Source organism: Sinohyriopsis cumingii, chromosome 3 (genome assembly GCF_028554795.1).
Source record: "Sinohyriopsis cumingii isolate HCF-2022 chromosome 3, ASM2855479v2, whole genome shotgun sequence".
In the NCBI taxonomy this organism is placed as follows: Eukaryota; Metazoa; Mollusca; class Bivalvia; order Unionida; family Unionidae; genus Sinohyriopsis; species Sinohyriopsis cumingii.
The window spans coordinates 8,141,575-8,160,903 of record NC_142963.1 but is presented as its reverse complement, the minus strand read 5'-3'; the positions used below and the strand labels follow the sequence as shown (position 1 = coordinate 8,160,903).

The 19,329-nt window shown below is 37.4% G+C and overlaps 1 protein-coding gene across 1 annotated transcript; it reads left to right on the top strand.

Moving 5' to 3' along the window:
• The first annotated feature begins 2,786 nt into the window (after window positions 1-2,786).
• LOC149802437 (beta-1,3-galactosyltransferase 5-like) lies at window positions 2,787-7,757 on the top strand. The gene is made up of 2 exons (XM_089951658.1): window positions 2,787-3,394; window positions 5,163-7,757. The coding sequence occupies exons 1-2, from the start codon at window positions 3,365-3,367 to the stop codon at window positions 6,315-6,317; spliced, it is 1,185 nt and encodes a 394-aa protein (XP_089807784.1). The 5' UTR covers window positions 2,787-3,364; the 3' UTR covers window positions 6,318-7,757.
• The last annotated feature ends 11,572 nt before the right edge of the window (window positions 7,758-19,329 follow it).

Here is a 19,329-nt window from a genome sequence, read left to right as displayed (position 1 = left end):
TTACATATTAAACAGGTTCATCAGAACCACTGTAGGAGATTATTATTATAATAACCAGGTTCGTACATGAATCTGTATCCGACAAGAATAATCTCATAGAACCATACGAACTCGAACACACTCTCTTTCTTTTCATACATGCAACTTTTACATAAATTCAATTCATCTGTTTAGTTATAACATGGCTAACTCGAAAACAGACTATAGTGTATATAATAAGATATCTATCTGTAAAATTTTAATAAATACTGGAACTTCCAATATATAAAACAATTCTATCGCATAAAACTAACAGCGAAAAAGAATTAAATTTTATATTTACCTCTACAGCTGAAGATTACTCCAGTATGATAGCTTCCTGACACAACTTGTGTTGTGAGATTACTGTCTGAACTGACTCTGTAAGTGCCCTGATTATGGTGCAATCTACTGCCAGAGAGCTTAAAGCCCAAATGCCGCCGAATTTCATATCTTGTGCAATTCTTCCAGTCTAACTAAAGTTTAGAAGGCAATGACTTGTTAGACAAGCTATCTGGTATTAAGCGTCCTTTGAAATACTAATGATGTTAGGTTTAAACGACGTTCAGATATTCAGTTTAAAATTAATAGGTGCCACCTTTAAATTCAGTCACCGAAGTCGCTAGTAATTCCGGTTTTTTTTTTTCTCTCTGGAGTGCTCCAAAAGTAGTTATGGCATGCATTCGACCAATTCTTCTATTGACAAAACTAAGAAAAACAACATACACACATGGCGGACAAATTGATTCTAAAGGGAAAGAAGATAGGTAGACATGCTTTTTGAGGTGGATTATATTTGGAACAAAGTAATCTAGAATATCTCACAGGATCACCTAACGTATCTGACACAACGTTGTGTTGATTTCTTCTGTTTATAATGGCGACGTTATCAAGTCATGTGTTCCAGCCTTCGGCTGAAATCTTTTGACCACGGATATCACCGATAAACATCGGATTGATTCGTACGCATGTGTAAAAATGGTAGAGTTTCTGAGTCCAAGGGAGAAATGACATGGCTCATAATGTGTTGAAACATCGATATTATCGTGATGAAAAGACGATATTATCTTGTTCTAATGTCAACCAGCGATGTTTAGGACCAATATCTTTCAAGATTCAGCATTTTTCGGGTGATTTGGCATATACGACTCTTTGCACTAACGGCCACATCGGGTCTTTAATATAGTCGGTTTTCTTACTGCAATGAATGAATTAATTAAAACTTCATAAACTGACTGGTTGTTTGCTGTTTCACCAGCTGAATGTTTACAATGTCAAAGGTTTCTCTTAATTAAGAAAATTAAATTGGTATTTTCAAATATTTGTATATTTATAAATTTACTCCCTACATCGATAATTACCAATTAATTAGTAATGACTTTAATCTTCTCTCTGGACCTAAGATCTGACAATATATGTATGTATGTATGTATGTATGCATGTATTTATCTGTGTGTGTATGTATGTATGTATGTATGTATGTATGTATGTATGTATGTATGTATGTATGTATGTATGTATGTATGTATGTGTGTATGTATGTATGTGCGTGTGTGTGTGTGTGTGTGTGTGTGTGTGAATGCATGCATGCATGGATGGTTGGATGGATGGATGTAGGTATGTATGTATGTCTCTCTTTTTAATGCCTGAAAATTATTAATAAGAAGATACTTTTTTTTCCAACTATGCAGCAGAATCTGTCGTATATTGATGAATATAAATGTCTAGACGAGCAGAAATATGCAATATATTTGACAAGGTGATGATAACACAACCTGATGCAACCTGCGCAGTACGAGATGACACAAAACAAATAACGGCGAAAATTAAAAATGGTTTCCCAGCGTTTCGAGTTAAGCAGGCTTTGATCTGTTTTTATTGTCAATAAATAAATGTATAGATCTATTTGTGAGTTAGGTTTTTCTGATTTGTGTTGTTCTCTAGATTGACGTGAGGTATGTACAAATCCCATAGTTACTTCATTGTATATCGACAGTGAAATATCAAAAGTCGGCTAAGAAGCAGAGTTAGCTGCCCGGAGCATTAGACTTGTGGATGTATGACAAATCGAATGTCTCATTAATGGCCTAGATGACAACTATTTTGATTTTAATCTGTTTAGTACAGAAGGTTTTTCAAAGTAATCACAAAGGAAAAGAGCTTGTATTTGTACTATGATCACCAGTTTTTAGTCTGGGTCCATAAACTTCTTTTTACTATGACCTTCCATTTACTCATCAGGTCAAGTCAATTACATACTCATGGTTTTTATTTTTTATATTTTTTTAAAATTTGGTGTGTGTGTTTATGTTTTGTTGTTGTTGTTTGTTTGTTTTGTTTTTCTTCCTCCTTTATAGCTTCCAAAATCTATGAACCTTATTGACTTTACTATTTTTTTATTTTTTTAATGAATTTGTATATTAGATCGGTCGATGCGACATCAAAATGTTTTGTTGTGTTGGCTCAATGAAAGTAATCTCCCTTTACAATGCAGGGGCTTTTTCTGTTCCTTTGCTAAAGTTGATTATTTGACTATCGCGTTTCGTTCGTTTGTCAGTATTGTTTGTCTATTGGCGATATACAGATTTGCGTCTGTATAAATTCTCAGTTATTACTTCTTTTCATCATTTCATTTTGTGTTTGCTCAACCAACTTGATTTTTGTGTGTGTTCCATTTGATTGTTTTATTCGTGTTTTGTTTGTTTCTTTTGTTAGTTATGTTAGTTGTGTTCGATTCATATTTGTTTTTGTATGTTTCTATTTCATAAGTTCATTCCATACTTTTCATTTCATTTTACTTTTGTTTGCCTTGCATGCGTGTTGCTTGGTTCATTGCATGATATTTTATTTCGTTTGACATTCGTCTCTCATATTCGTCATACAGCGCGTGTCGTTTGCTTCATCTGAGTATTGATTCTATTGTCCGAGTTTTAATCATTTTATTTTAAAGGCATTCTTGTTTCATTTTATTTTTTTTAATTTTTTTTTGCATTATATGCAATTTACTTATTTTGTTTTAATTTCGTACGTTTTGGCGGGTTTGGTCTTCCATAAACGCAGCCTCACGGTGAAGAAGCTAATTTGTGGCTCATCGTATCAGAGTCACGTGTCAAAACTCGAAAAGTATTAGTTAAACGCTGATGCTTTGCTGGATCCATGAGAAGCCTGTGATGAGCTGGGTGGAACTGTACATGATATTCACACAGAAAGGGAAACGAACGTTCGAGAGGAAATCGTAAAGCTTATCTGAATTCGTATTTATGTATATTTAGAATAGACTGCCTGTTTTTCACTCTGTATCTGTTGAGTCACAAAGGCAATTTATGGAAAACTAGTCTCCTTGGCAATGTTTTGCAGAAGAATGCCGAATTTTAAGGTATGTATTTTTATATAAGAGACAAAAACTGTCGAATTCACGAAAACTGATAAAAGTTAAGAAAATATGTGTCATCAGTGTTTAGGAAGAACGCGGTTAAAAATGATTTCTTCTTGTGGATGTACTGTCGACTAATAGCCCTGCTATGGATTATCCGCAGAATGTTGGATGAAGTTTTTAACCTCCAGCTGCGTCTCTTATCATTTGTTTACAGTGTAAGGCCATGTTAGCGAGTGCTGCACTTCTTATCATTTGTTTGCAGTATTAGGTCACGCTTTTATTCAGCCTCTCCAGTTTCAAAATAAAAGCAGAATTCGTCATTTTTAGTTAAATGCAATATGTAAGTCATTTTTATTATGTTTGAAAAGTTCAGCCATTTTCTCGTACACACGATTCTATGCTAGTACTAGAAGTAAACGATGAGCTTAGAATTTTGTTTAAAAAATATTTTATCCAATTAGTTTGGATGAATAAATGTGTATCCATGGTTCACGTAAACACCTAAGTATTAATGTGAATATGTTTACCTGATTGGGGGATGGGTTTACGCCGTGGACTGAAATCATTCTGAGTGGAAACACTTGAGCTGCAGCTCAGAGTCTTTAAATGTTGATCTTAAATTTTGTGTTTAGAAAGTTTCGGGAATATAATTTTGGACCCGACACTATTTCATCTCCCCCTTCACCGAATTTGAATTGTCTGCGAGTATTATTTTACTCTTTTCAAATGAGATGCACTATTAATGAAGTCGTTTAGTCAGTGAGAATGCACATGCAAAGTAAAGTAATATTTATCATTTTTCCTCGTTATTGTAAACTGTTATTTTAGAAGAAGAGTCTTGCACTTTGTTAAACACCATACGAGCTGTTGTCTGTTTTTATAATCAGCTATGAATTATTTTGAAGCCATAAGGATAAGTCATCCCAAAACAACAGCTGCACCCACAGCTGTTTTACTTTGTAAAGAGGTTAGACGGTGTGCTAGTATTGCATTTCATTTGTGAAGACGTTAGCATGCCAGACGGGGGCCCCGAGTGGCCGAGTGGTCCAAAGCGCTATCCGTTACGGATCACTGCCATCTCACCTCTGTCTGCGTGGGTTCGAGTCTCGGATTCGGCCAATGCGGGTATGTGAGAAAGCTTGCCAGTAGCTTCTCGTGGGTCGGTGGTTCTTTCTGGAGTTTTCCCGGGTTCTTCCTCCACCATTAATACTGGCCGCCATGAATAGCCAATCGTGTGCTGAAAAATGGCGTTAAACCCCACAAAACAACAACAACAACATGCCAGACTGCATTGATTCCCTGAAACTAGGCTGAATTCCCTTTACATTAGGGACTGATACTTTGCTAAGACGTTCTTTTTCTCGATAATCCAAAGAGTCGTATACACGATTCACCCAATATCCATTATCTTTTACAGATTATGCACGGATCTATCTCTCGTGATGTTATGTTCTTTTTTTATAGTTCGCTTAATTCTTCACCACCACCACCCATAGGATGCATATTTTCTGTTATCTTTATTTCGTTTACCTTTTCATACACCTTTTTAAAGCTAGCATCTTTACCTTTTATATTTTATCTTATTGTATATATTATCGTTTAGTCGAAAAGATTTAGCTTCATAAATGGTTAACAAGGTTTATAACTTTTAAAATTTTCTACTTTCCTTTTACTTGGCACTATATAGTCAGAATTTTGCTGATACACTTTTTAAGCACCTGCCTACATACATACATAAAAATATAATGAAATTATTTTTCAATTTCAGAAATGTACACCAATTATGAAACGGAAGAATCTTCTTTTCATTTTGGTCGGTCTTGTTTTTCTTAATTTCTTGGTATCAGAGATCAGCAAGATTATATCAAAACGCAAGATTGTAAGGGACAAAAGGTCACAGTTCATTACTAATATTAGTCGAAGTTTTTCTGATATAGAAATGGCGCCAGATTCGTACACAAGACTAAGTCAAGTATCCGGTGTTCGTGCCATCAAAGCTTTCTATTCCAGAGTGTGGAAAACGAAAACAACTAAATACTCTGCCAAGTTCATATTAGATGGTCATCATATATGTTCAAATTCCACATTTCCTTATCTTCTTATCTTGATTCCATCAATAATAGAAAACGTGGACATACGAAATTCTATTCGAAGAACGTGGGGTAGTGTATGTACTGCAGATTCTACGAAAACGCATTCGACGTTCATGAATGTGTCTAAACTTGTTTTTATTGTCGGAAATAAATCGGTATCCGACGAGTTAAACCAGTTGTTACGAGAAGAACATGCCGTGCACGGAGACATTGTTCAAGCGGATTTCAACGACACATTTTACAACCTGACACGAAAAATGTTGATAGCGTTTAACTGGGTTAACAAATTCTGCACAAATGCACAATACATTCTAAAAGCTGATGAAGATGCTTTCGTACACATTCCAAGATTATTGATGTTCTTGAAGAGTCAAAAACACGATAAAAACGGTGTCATGTACGGATACAAGTACGGATCGTCACGGGTCTCTCGGTTTGGAAAGTACAAAGTTAGCAAAGACGAGTTTCCAAGGCAGTATTTCCCGCCGTATTTAAGCGGAACTTCGTACGTTATTTCCTCAGATATCATTCTGCAGTTAGTCACATTAGCAGAGTACACGCCTTACTGCCCGATAGAGGACGCTTTTATTACAGGTATACTCGCTACCATTACCGGAGTTTCTGTGCAACATTCACGTCGGTTCACGCACCTACTTGAGAAAATTGTACCATGTGAATTTGTTCAGAGCAAGATTGTGGTGACAGGAGTGAACATTCAGTGCAGATATTTTTTGTGGAAATTGATAATGAGAATGAGTGAAGAAAATATTTGTAGACAAATCTCACATTCCGACATTAGTACCACGTGCCCCATCTTTATGCACGAATAAGCAATTACTAACAAAAGTTGAATCATTCTTATATTTATCTATAAAATACACATAGAACATTATAGCAGCGACGTTGCACACGATTTTGAATAATCAACTGTAACGCCTTGCAATGCGCGTTTTGTATGGTGTTCATCATAGCATTGACGCTTATGAATATCAACTTTTAACGCAGCATTTTACAATAGCGAACTATCTTCGTAAGACACTGGTGATAATCCGCTATGCTCCTTTATCACCTGTCGCCGCCTGTGCGGAGATTTGCTCGTTTCTGTTAAATATACATTAGCCTCCTAAACTACTCGCAACGAGCGCGACTAATTTTGTCTCACCATTGTGACATAACATGACCTTTCACGCTGTTTTAATGAGCAAATCAAAGTCTCTCTTTAAAGCAAGTCCCTTATTGATCGATAAACCGATACTTTTATTGATGTGTATAAAAGTATTACATTTTGTGCGTTGCTGATGTCGTTTTTTATGCGAACTCTTAAAAAGGAGGAACTTTCAGCACAAGCAGCCATGTGTGATATAGAAGCGTAGCGGACTATAGCCGGTGGCTTGCTAGGTGTGTAAGTTGCACTAGTTAAAAATTTAACCGATCACATGTAAAGTACATGTACTAAAATAAAAAGGTAACAATGCTAGAATACTTTAGATTTTGGAAATATATTAAATCACACACGCGCACGCACACACATACATGTATGTATGTATGTATGTATGTATGTGTATATATATATATATATATATATATATATATATATATATATATATATATATATATATATATATATATATTGTAAGTGCTATTTCAATAGACTAGTTTTAGGTGAAATTAGGGAGTATTTACATTTATTACTGTACTGTGCCATCTCATTATTTGCATTTGCTATAATGTTGCCGGGTGCAGATATTTGAAAGAAAGATTTCTTTGATATATTTTTTTACATAAAAAATAAATGCCATTTGTCAGAAAATAATTCTGTCAAATGTAATTTAAAATAGCCGGTTTTATTTATGATTATCATGTTTAGTAAAAAGAAAGAGGCCTTTACGGAATTTTTTGTTATAATCTTATAACATATAAAATATTATTCTAAAGGTAATTTTCACATTAATTTATTTATCTGGCTGTACATTTTAATATATAGTACAAATTAAATGATGCAATTATTATTTGCAAAATTCTTTCTTTGATGTGGACATTTAAAAACAACGTAGGAAACCATGGTTGTAATTCATCTAAAATGCTAATTTTGTTACAGCTCATGTGATAATGCGTTATGTCCAACAAAAGCTGAACGTGCATCATTTGGACATTTTAGCTGGAAGGCAGGAAATACGGTCTTCCATTTCGAATTACCGACAAAATGTTCATAAATTATAAGATTTTGACAGAAAGTAATATGAGCTCTTTATTAAAATACATTATTCTTATTAATTTTATTTTGTCAGTTAGAAAATTCTGACGTGAATTTTACCACGACAAAAAAAAAGTACAATATCTTAAGGTACACAAATTACTTTAACTTTAGAAGAAATTGATCCTGATTTATTTTGTAACACTCACAAGCTTTCCCACCCTCAATGTTCTTGTACAATGTTTGGTCACGTTTGTACAGTTAATTAGGTTGTAACACGAACTTTCATACCCGTCAATGTCCTTGCATAATATTTGGTCGCATTCATACAATTAATAATTGGTAGGATTTGGGCTCCAATTTGCACAATCTTTAATATATCGCCTTTTTAAAAATTATATCTGACATGTAGCATCTGTTATCGTCCTAGATTCAGCGCATTTTCAGTAAAATGTGTTGAGAAAAGACACTGAAACACACTTAAGCACTGCATACAGAGTTACGTCAGAATGCGAGAATCTGCTTCGAGCATAATATCTGGGACTTCATAATATAAACATATTTATTTGATAAGTCTAAAAGTTGATTAAACATTCAAACTTCGTGTTTAGATGCTAATATGGATGAGTATATTGAAAAAACGAATATTAACATATGCAAAATGATCAAGAAACGCTTCTACGAAATGCAATCAGATAGTCAGCGTCAATATTGTATTTTATTAAAAAGGCAGGAGCATAGATTGCAGAAAAAGGGTTATCAATACTATACTTAATCACTTAGTCGGCACACTTTGCCTATAGTGTGTGCAGTTTCATAGTTTTGATATTATAATATGTGAACATATCACTTTATGTTATTCTGATTGGTCCAAATAAGCCCATGAAATTACTGTTCAGTATTCTCATTACTGATTGGCTGCGATCGTGAGAAAACTTTTTTAACCCAGCCTTCTCGAATGTTTTGTTGTCAATGGACATTTTGGCCGCCGTTTTTTTATTCGATTCACTAAAGGAATTGGGGGGGGGGATGGTCTCGTCTGTCTGAATATGACTAATTTACAACCGCAGGGACTTGTTATGTCATGTATTGCTTATCATAACATGAAAAATGGATAAAACCATAAGACAAGAAGAAGAGCAACAACAGGTAAAACTAAGGGTATTGCTCAGTTCATAGCGAATGTTTAAGTTGGGGTTGGAGGGGGTCGGTGAATTCCACCCTATATACAAGCGTAGTTTAAATGTGAACTTACATAAACAAATAAACTCACCTGTGTTCACAGAAGAACGTGGATATAAACCGTGCTTCAAACTGACAGAAATCTATCCAACCACTGCAATTTACGTGGCAAATATGTGATGCAATTCTGACTCCAAACGAAATGTGTTTACATATTATGTCGTCTGCTGTTCCAAGTTAAATACTGCAAATATTCGGTCTTAAATATATTACGGTAAATATGGAATTTCTGCATCCAGGAAACATTATTTCACATGAATATTGCAACAGTGTAATGTTTAGCGGTGAAAGTGACAGGTTACGTAAATATGGACCGTCTCTACTGCATTCTAGCCGATACTGCATCAAACAATGTGACATCACGAGCATTGGACATTCTGTGTTGAAAAATGATTTTGTCTGTGTGTAAAGTGTTCTGTTCATTCGGAAGGACTCGTTTTCTTTGACTTATAGATTGTAAGAAAAGTATAATCTGCTTTTAAACGTTAACACTAGTTCAGTTTTGTTTGGGACTATTTTTACGCAAACAAAAGAAAGGTGCAACGTCTAACAGAATTAATGAAATTATTAATTCTTCTTTCTATCTAAATAATTTTTCTATCCAAATAATTTGTACTGAAATACAAACTATGTGATAAAATGAATCACAAATGGGTAATGATTTAATATTAAATTTATGAAACTCCATGAATAATGCCCAGCTTTTGCTCGCCAAGACTCGCAAAAAGCTGGACATTATTCAACTCGTTTCATAAATTCAGTAGTACATTCTTACCCATTTGAGATCTCTACATCTAAAAGAACCTCTTCCACACTGCGTGTAATATTTCAGAAACAAGGTGGAATAGTATATATTTTGTGAAGATGCAGCTAACATTCTTGACTGGGGTATGTATGTATATTATATTATAAAGAACTTTATCTGCACTCCATCCCCTAAAGAAGACAGAAAGCATCCGCATATAACGGTCTTTTGCACATGATTCCCCTTCAAGTGTCGCAGGGCTAGGCGTGGAATAATTTAAGTTAACTTAGGGTCAAAATCCTATCAAGAAATTATGATATTTTTTAAATAATTTTATCACACCTGAACACTAGAGCGTTGTTATCAGAAGTGCTGGTCAGCATATTATTGTGTTGTTTCTCCTTATATCATTCTGAAATTGATTCCTTTCCGAACATCTAGATGAAATTCCAACTGGACTTGTACACTCTAAATATCTCTGCCCTGTGCTGCTTCAGCTTCAGTTGCATATTCTTAAGCAAAATTGCCAGACGAGTTTTAAACGCTTTATGGTTTTTAAATCAACTTATCTTCTCTCTCTTTCTAGTCTGATACCAACGTTTTTGTTTTCATATTGAGACTTTAACCAACAAAAAACTGCAATCGTCAATCAATCAATCAAGCAAAAAAAAAAAAAAAAAAAAAAAAAAAAAAAAAAAAAAAACAAACAACGTCATTTCAAACATGGAGACCCGTGAGCGATTTTACAAAGTATGTACACGGTTTCCTGCTTTCAGACTTCTTCAGGAATACTGGAGGATTTTTTTAATGTGAAGACGAAACAAAGGTGTTCAAAGTCGGTCCCCAGTATTCAAATTCGGCCACTAGTGTTCCGACAAATAACACTGGACAACAAATTTTTACAAAAGTCATGTTACTGAAATAAAATTAGTCAATTCTTATCAATTTTTATGTGCTGAACACGAATATGACAGTCAAATTGCAAAATTGGCTCTAGTTTTTTTGTAATCTGCAAGAAATTAATGTTTACATAACGAAATGCATTCCAATAGTAAAAGGTCAACTGTAATAGCCTACCTATAAAAAATCAAGTCATTGACTACATCTTAGATTTCTTCGCCTGTCTCTTGTACAGCTGTTCGGGAGCATCTCTGAGGAGTGTCCAGCAGTAGTCAGCCAGCATTGTAGTGGACCATTTTCCCTGCTATCTTTGTTCCATTGTTGCGATATCTTGATGAAAACGTTCGCCGTGTTCATCACTAACAATACCACAGTTGCTAGGAAAGAAATCCAAATGGGAATGAAGGAAGTGAATCTTTAGAGACATATTGCAGCCAAGTTTCTTATACTTCATCAACATGTCTTCTACTAGTTCCTTATAGTTTTCTGCCCTAACATTTCCGAGGAAGTTTGTAGAAACTAGGCGAAAAGCATTCCATGCTTGTTTCGCGTCACCTTCCAGCAAGTTGTTGAACCGGTCATCTTTGAAAAGCTCTCGAATCTGAGGACCCACAAAAACTCCCTCTTTAATCTTTGCTTCGCTGAGTCGAGGGAATTTTTCATGCAGGTATCGGAATGCTGGCAAAGTCCGGTCAATGGCTTTCACGAAGTTCTTCATCAAACCTAGTTTGATGGGAAGGGGTGGTAGCAAGATTTTCTGAGCCTCAACCAGAGCTGGGTGTTGGATATTCTTCTCTCCAATGGCTACATTCTGCCTGTGAGTCCATTCCTTCCTCATGTAGTGCATTTCCCTTGCTCGGCTATCCCACTCGCATAAGAAACGCATGTATTTTGTATATCCTTGCTGCAGTCCCATTAAAAGGGCAACTACCTTCAAATCACCACAGAGGTGCCAGCTGTACTTGTTATACTCAATGGAATTCAGTAGCTGCCTTAAGTTATCGTATGTCTCTTTCATGTGGACAGCATACGCTACTGGAATAGATGGAAGAATGTTTCCATTGTGCAAAAGCACAGCCTTGAGACTCAGTTTCGAAGAGTCCACAAATAGTCTCCATTCTTGTGGGTCATGAGTGATTTTTAAAGCATTCATGAGGCCCTCAATATCGGAACAGAATATCAGATTACTTTCCTTTCTGAAGAAAGGCTCCAATTGCTGGTGGCGCTTTCGATATGCAGTAATTGTGACATCTTCTTCTAGAAGATTCCATTGTTGGAGTCTTGATCCTAGCAATTCTGCCTTGTTCTTTGATAAGTCCAAATCACGAATCAGGTCATTTAGTTCTTCCTGTGTTATTCTGTGTGGGGTTGATGATGCACCACAGTGAAAATCTGGATCACTGCATGCTGATGGACCGGGAGAAGAACAGGTCGACTCACCTTTGTCTTCGTCAGATGAATCAAGAGAATATTCTGCTGGAGGTTCTGGAATAGGAAGTCCCTCACCATGTGGAACTGGTCTCAATGCAGACGGAATGTTTGGGTAGACTATTCTCGACTTCTTTCGCTTCGTTATTCCGCCGGAAAGAGGAGGAACCAAGCAGAAGTAACAGTCATTTAGGTGGTTGCTTGGCTCTCTCCACACCATTGGGACTGCAAACGGCATTGATGACCTTTTGCAATTCAACCACTGTGAAAGCTGTGTTGTACATGTAGCACAGCATATATGCGGAGCCCAAGGCTTGTCTTGGTCACCAACCTTGCATCCGAAGTAAAGATGATATGCCTTCTTCACTTGAGAATTGATACTTTTCTTCTGGTTGGCAAATGTCACTTCCCCACAAATATAGCAAAAATTGTCCGCGGTATTAACACACTTTCGAGGCATTACTGTTCTTTATTGTACGTAAATGGATAAAATAATAAGTTTTATGTAACAGTAGCTTGAACTGTCTCGCACAACGTCTAAAATATTTTAAATGCTGAACCTATCTGATTGGGCTTTATATAGTACACTGCTTACGTCAGCTTCAGCAGCCGCCTGGCATTAGTATAATAGGCCTACACATGAATAGTACACTGCTGACGTCAACTTACTTCAGCAGCCGCATGGCATTAGTATTGCATTGCATCAGAAAATGATGCAATCAACTGTGGATGATGTGAGCATGATGGTATTATGCAATGTTACATCATTATTCCGGATGTTGCTGCAGTCCTACTGGAGAAATTTACACAGTGAAACATAGAAAATGAGGTATATGAATATCTTCAAAACGAGAGCCAATACAAATTTTTCACGGTTATATTCGTGTTCGGCACACCAAAATACTACAGATTAGGGCCTTTTCAAGTCAGTAATGATTTCACTGTTGACCAGTGTAATTAATATTTGCAAGTCGTGTATAATCGTTGTTCTTACACCTACAATGAATCAGGTCTTTAAATAACTGACAATAATAATAATAATAATAATAATAAATAAATAAATAAATAAATAAATAAATAAATAAATAAATAAATAAAAACACGTGAATCATTTCATGAAATGATGATAATTGAAGATGCATACTACTAGGCCACCTCACACACACACACACACACACACACACACACACACACACACAGAGAGTTATATTATAGCGTGATACAAAGGAGTAGATAAAATGCAAAAGCTCGTTGGTAAAGTGTGATAAAGAAAATTTTAGATTAGGGATATACAGGTGAAAAAATGGGGTAATCAGACAGAACGAAATTAATTACTGAAAGGCCCGTGTGTTACCGTTTCAGACATGTCTGTCTACTACAAAACAATGATGGCCATGATGGAGAATATTAAATTGAATGGAAGTTCATTAAGATTATAGATAAGAACAGTCGTCCTATCCTTGGATCTCATTCGTTAATTCCGCCCAGTCAATTACTTCTCAAATTCTACGTTGGTGGGACGTATCTAGTGTAATCCAGAAAATGGTTGCCATACACACTAAACCTTCTGCCACTACAATTGTGTCAAAATACTGCGATATTGGATAATATGTTAGAATGGACCATATACTTGGATATGTTGGTCAGTTGGCTTTTAATGGCAGTTTTAAGACATTACGGGCTATGTCATGTCGAGAAAATGGTAACTAAACCCATTTCCTACCAACATGCAATCACAGTTGACCCAGGCTGGCTTTGGGCAGATATGAGTAGTGAAAGGGGTCACTTTAGCGACAATGGGAATTAGCATTACAGACCCCCCCCCCCGGGTCACTTTAGCGACAATGGAAATTTAACATGGAGAAAAAACGTGGGTCACTTTAGCGACAAGGGAAATTAACATGGGAATAAATCGTGGGTCTGTCTAGCGACAAGGGAAATTAACATGGGGAAAAATTGTTGGGTCACTCTAGCGACAAGGGAAATTGAATATGGGATTTTTTTTTTTAAATAAAATTTAAATTTAAATTTAAAAAAAGGGGTAGGCAATTGAAAAGTCATTCTCTTTTCGAGAAATATGCGTGGCCCTGAAAAGGGCCTTTGGGTTTCTTCTTCTTCTTCTTCTTCTAACACTTCCACTTCTTCAACCATCTTCTCACTTTTGTCACTATTCCTGTCTTCTTTTTCTCCTTTTCTGGCATCCAGTCTGGATGGCCCAAGGCTCTAAACTTTTCCTGGACTTTCATCCAATTCTGATTTAGCCTCTCAAAGTCTTCCTTTTTCTTTTTCTTTTCTTTTTCTTTTCTTTCTACAGTCCAAATGTCTTTTATTATCTTGACTTGTTCTCTCATCACTTTCCTCATCATCTCCTCTGCTTTCATCATTTGGTTTAAACCCCATTTCACATAGGACCACTCAGTCAACTCCAAAATATCTTTTAAAAAACACCTCACTTCAATAGCATAATCAAGGGCCTCTTTCAGTTTACCTACTTTCACACAGTCAAGTTTTATGAAGCCTCTTAACTTTTTAACTTCCTCTTCAATCATGTCCACAATCAGATCCCTGGCAAGTTTTAGACTCCTCACTTGACTTTTGACAAAGTCCTTAGTAACTTCATGCATCCACTCCTTTTCTAGCCTTTCCACCACATAGGCTGCATCTGTCATCCAGTACCAACTATCCTTTAGCTCATTAAATAGTTCAATCATCATTTTCTTGGGTTCTTCCGTAGAATGGTTCCAACGAGGAACGTGGTGGGTTCTTATAGTGAAAGCGCGGACGTGAAGGAAAACATCCCCCTAAAACAAAATTGATCTTACCTAGATCATGACCAAACAACGCGCGGACGTGAAGGAAAACATCCCCCTACTTTCTCAGTTCATATAATAAAACCCAAACTATACTCTCCACATATGCTAAGAAACAATAAAGAAACCCATAATCTACCATTCACACAAACTTACATGAGCAGTTACAAACACAAACACAAACACATACACTCCCACTCTGAAAAAAGAGTTAGTGTTTATATTCACACTACTCTACCTACACACATTGGCAAATGGATGGTTATTTCTTTTCTAGAGTATTGGGGTAGCCCTGAAAAGGGCTGTTTTTTTTGGAACTTCATGGACACCTGGTTAATGGTGGCACCTTCCAGGCCTGGCGCCGCATACACATCTTGTCCCCCAGTTACTTTTTACCTTTTGGGGGGAGAGAGCAGAGGCAGGATATATGGCTTCAGAATCCCAATTTTCGCTCTCTGGGACTCTGAAATTTCTTCTTCTTCTTCTCTCCTTTTCCTCCTCCTCTTCTTTGTTTCTTCTCTCCTCCTCTTCTTTGTATTTTCTCTCCTCCTCTTCTTTGTTTCTTCTTTCCTCCTCCTCTTTCATCCTTCCGTCTTCCACAATGGCTTCCGCGGCCAGTTCATTCAACAGGCGCCTGGCATATTCCAGATGCACATGAAGTTCCAACAGTTTCGTCAGTCTCGTGTTCATTTTTGGTGTTGATCAATCAACAAGGGTAGCTAGACTGCCGAACGAGTTTCAATTTATAGTGAAAGCGCGGACGTGAAGGAAAACATCCCCCTAAAAAACATAAAATTGATCTTACCTAGATCATGACCAAAAAAACAACGCACGGACCTAAAAGAAACACTCACTCACTTTTTTTTCATTAATCACTTCAATAGACTATTTACATACGCAAAGCAATCCAATCTAACCCCAAATCTACACCTCAAACACCAAAAAAAAAGACATCATTTTAATCTACTATCCATACCAACGTACCTGAGCACTTACAAACACAAACACACAAACACACAAACACATACCCTCACATTTTTTGAAAAAAGAGTTAGTGTTTATATTCACACTACTCAACCTACACACATTGGCAAATCGATCGTTATTTCTTTTCTAGAGTATTGGGGTAGCCCTGAAAAGGGCTCTTTTTTGTTTGCTATGGCAATCTTTTTTAGTTTCTAAGAATGCGATGTCCTCTGAGGATAGACTTTCTGGCAATAGGTCTGCTTCTTCGGAAAGAGAAGAAGAACTCTTTGGTGTTGATACGACAATCGACAAAGCCTCTGTCAGCTTCAGGTTGCTGCTGCTGCTGCTGTTGTTGTTGTTGCTGTTGCTGCTGTTGCTGCTGTCTCTGAAGTCTGTACTTCTCTGTCCATTCTTCTTTCTTCCTGTTCACTTCTTCTCTGAAGAGCTCTTCTATCAGGTCTTCAGTGACTTTTAACATTCTCACATTCTCTATTTCTTCTGGCTTCGGTATCAGACTGTGTCTGACCCTATGCAAATTCACGTAGGCTTCGTTGAGCTTAGCTAGTTTGGAGCACATCTTCGTAGGAGGATGAGTCGACAATGGATGGTTAGACTGGAAACAACCCGGTTCTTAAAGTTAAAGCGCGGATGTGAAGGGAAACATCCCCCACACGGTTTTCGAGTCGCAACGTTCAATGAGTGTCATGAGAGGGATAGTAAGAAATGAAAGAGCATGAATCCAACATTTTTATAGCTAAACAAACCACAAAGGCATTTTTTTTTCAAAACACAACATTTTTTATTCAATAATCACTTAACACTAAACAACAACTCTAACATTTTTAACAATAATCCAACAATATAACATCAAGCAATTGTTTCAAATTACAAACATTTTTTTTTCGATTTACAGTCTACTTTAAACAGGGCTGACAACGTTGTGAATAAAATTGTGATTTCCACTGTTGGAAGTCATTAGGCCATTGATGGACACTACGTTTCCTAGCTTGAGACAAAAGATAAGCATAATGGTCACAAAACCATCGATCTACTTTCACATCATTTCTTGAAGAAGAACGAGGATCAAAATGAGTCACTAAATGTTCTAAGGAATAGCCCAGGCTGCCATGATGCAGAAAATACACACAATATTGTCCACACACCAAGGAATCTGTGCCTTGTAATTTCACATTATTGAATCGGGTGGTCTGAGCATTTCTTCTCATAAAGTCAATGATATCGTCTTCCAAAGGGGGCAATCCGTACGAATCGAAATATTCCACACATCCTTCTTGAGGAAAGTAGACGGCTACCCATTGGGTTCCTGGGAGATGACTGTCGTCCGTGTTGATCACGTAAGCTTGATGGTCTTTAGGTTTGCGATGAGGGAGTTCATCTTTAGCACAGACGACAGGATTCCAAGAAACCGTATACGAACTGTGGTTCAAAAGGTAATAAAGTTCCCAGGTATCCATTTGTGTGTTTTTTTTTCTTCACAGGTAATAATAAGTCGTCAATTCGATCCTGACTTTTTGCTTGAAAATGTCTGACAAGTAACCGTTTCTTCGTTTCGTCTCCTCACTCTGATTCAGGAGAGCTTCGATACGATGGATCTCTTGAGTGGTTAATGGTGGACAAGAATGTTCACGCAAGTCTTTATACCACTGGTGCAACACGTCTTCGTCTGAGATGAGACTCCAAGCTTCGTCCAGATACTCGTCCAATTTTTCTTCTTGACTCAACATCAGGCATTTATCGTGTTGAATTTGACTGGGATGATCGTTTTGACATCCATAGCAATTTTTCTTGATCAATTCCGTCATTTTTTCGACCAAGTGTTTGGCAAAACAGGAGACTAAATGGGCTTCTTGTTCTGGCCATCTCGACTTCATCATGATCACTTCTTCTTCCACAGTCTCCTCACATTTCATGTCCAAAGTTTCTCCACTAGGTAAAGAGGGACAACAGTCTTCCATGGTTTCTAGTAATCTAGAATGACTTCTCTCAAACTGTTGATTTCTATCGTATTATCGAATTCTGCATACAGGATGACGTTCACCGTTTCATCAGGGTCTCGGTCTTTAAACTGAATTTCCACACGAATCTGGCCGGATTTTATAGGGTGGAAATGTCCCTCGTCGCTGCCTTGGTCTGGAGTGAAATCAAAAGCCCACAAAGCGTAGCCTCCTGCATAATCCTCGTACGTAATGCCGTGACTGGTATTGGTTCCTAACTGTCCGGTGGCTTCGTACAGGGACAAGTACGATCTCAAGTAATTCTTCTTGGTAAAGTCAGGTTCAAACGGTCGGGTACACAAGGTTTTGCCATCGCGACTGACTTCGATTTTGGACACGCCAAAGTGTTGAAAGTAGAAAGGATTTTTTTCGGCAGCTCCGTTGAAGGCTGTATTCTCGACGATACCAACGATCAAACGTTTGGGTAACTGTCCTTGGAACAGATGATCTTCGATCATGGATCGCTGTCCCTTGGGAATGGTGAAGGTTTTCACTTCCACGCGTCGTATGGGATACTTGGCGGTCGTTCTGCTCAACGTTTGACTGATGTCGTTTCCCACTTTAGGTAACACTTCCACACGGCGTACGTAGAGTCTGGCTTCTTGGATTTTGGTTTTGTAACCGTCACTATCAGCCAATAAATGGAAAGCGGCACTGCTACGATTCAGTCTCAGGCGGACATCCACCCCGTTCAGCAAATACTTTTCTTGCAACCACATGTCCAAATGCAAACGATCCATCAGTTCTAAACTTCTGTCGACTCCCGTGATTTTCTTTCTTCGTTCTACAAATCCATCATTGTTGTCTTTCTTTTCATCAGTTTCCAATATTTCAAACTTGGTAGGTTCGTCAGCTTCCCATACCACACAGGCATTGAGATGAGTGTTCTTGGCATCTATTCCGTACGTCAAGAGATTTTCCAGGTAGGCACGATAAGGGTAAGTGTCCATGCTGCTACTGACCAGTTTGTTATTCAAGTACAAGTCCACTCCACTGAACAAGGAATGCATGAAATTGTTGACGGGAGCTACTGCTTCATCGTCTATAGCACCTCCAGTCTTATCTAGAATTTTGACTTTCAGGTACAAGTAACTGCTATTCAGATCGATGTAATCTTCGGGCTGTCGTCTGATTTCAAACTCGATGGGAGCGGAATCCGTCAAAGAGGAGACGGGGTGAAATTCCACCCACTGGGATTCTTGCATGGTCATCATGGTGGGGGGCATGGCAAACAGATCCAGTTCCGACTTGGAACAAGCGCAAGACTCTCGGTGCATCATTTTTTTTGTTCTTTCTCAATAATCGAAAACGTCTAAGTCTCGAACGGTTCTTTTTTTCTTGGCCTTTCTCGCTTGAAGTCTGGTGAAAGGGTGTTTTCTTCGTCGTCTCTTTCTGCCTTGTCCTTGCTGAATGCCTGACTCGGTAGCGTACAGAGCATTTATAGGTGTGTCTCGTCGGCCTAAAATGTCTTTGCCCGTTTGCAGCAAGACATTTTTGCCTGCCCTCATGAAGGCTTCTTTAGGGTTTTGTTTGTCCATGATG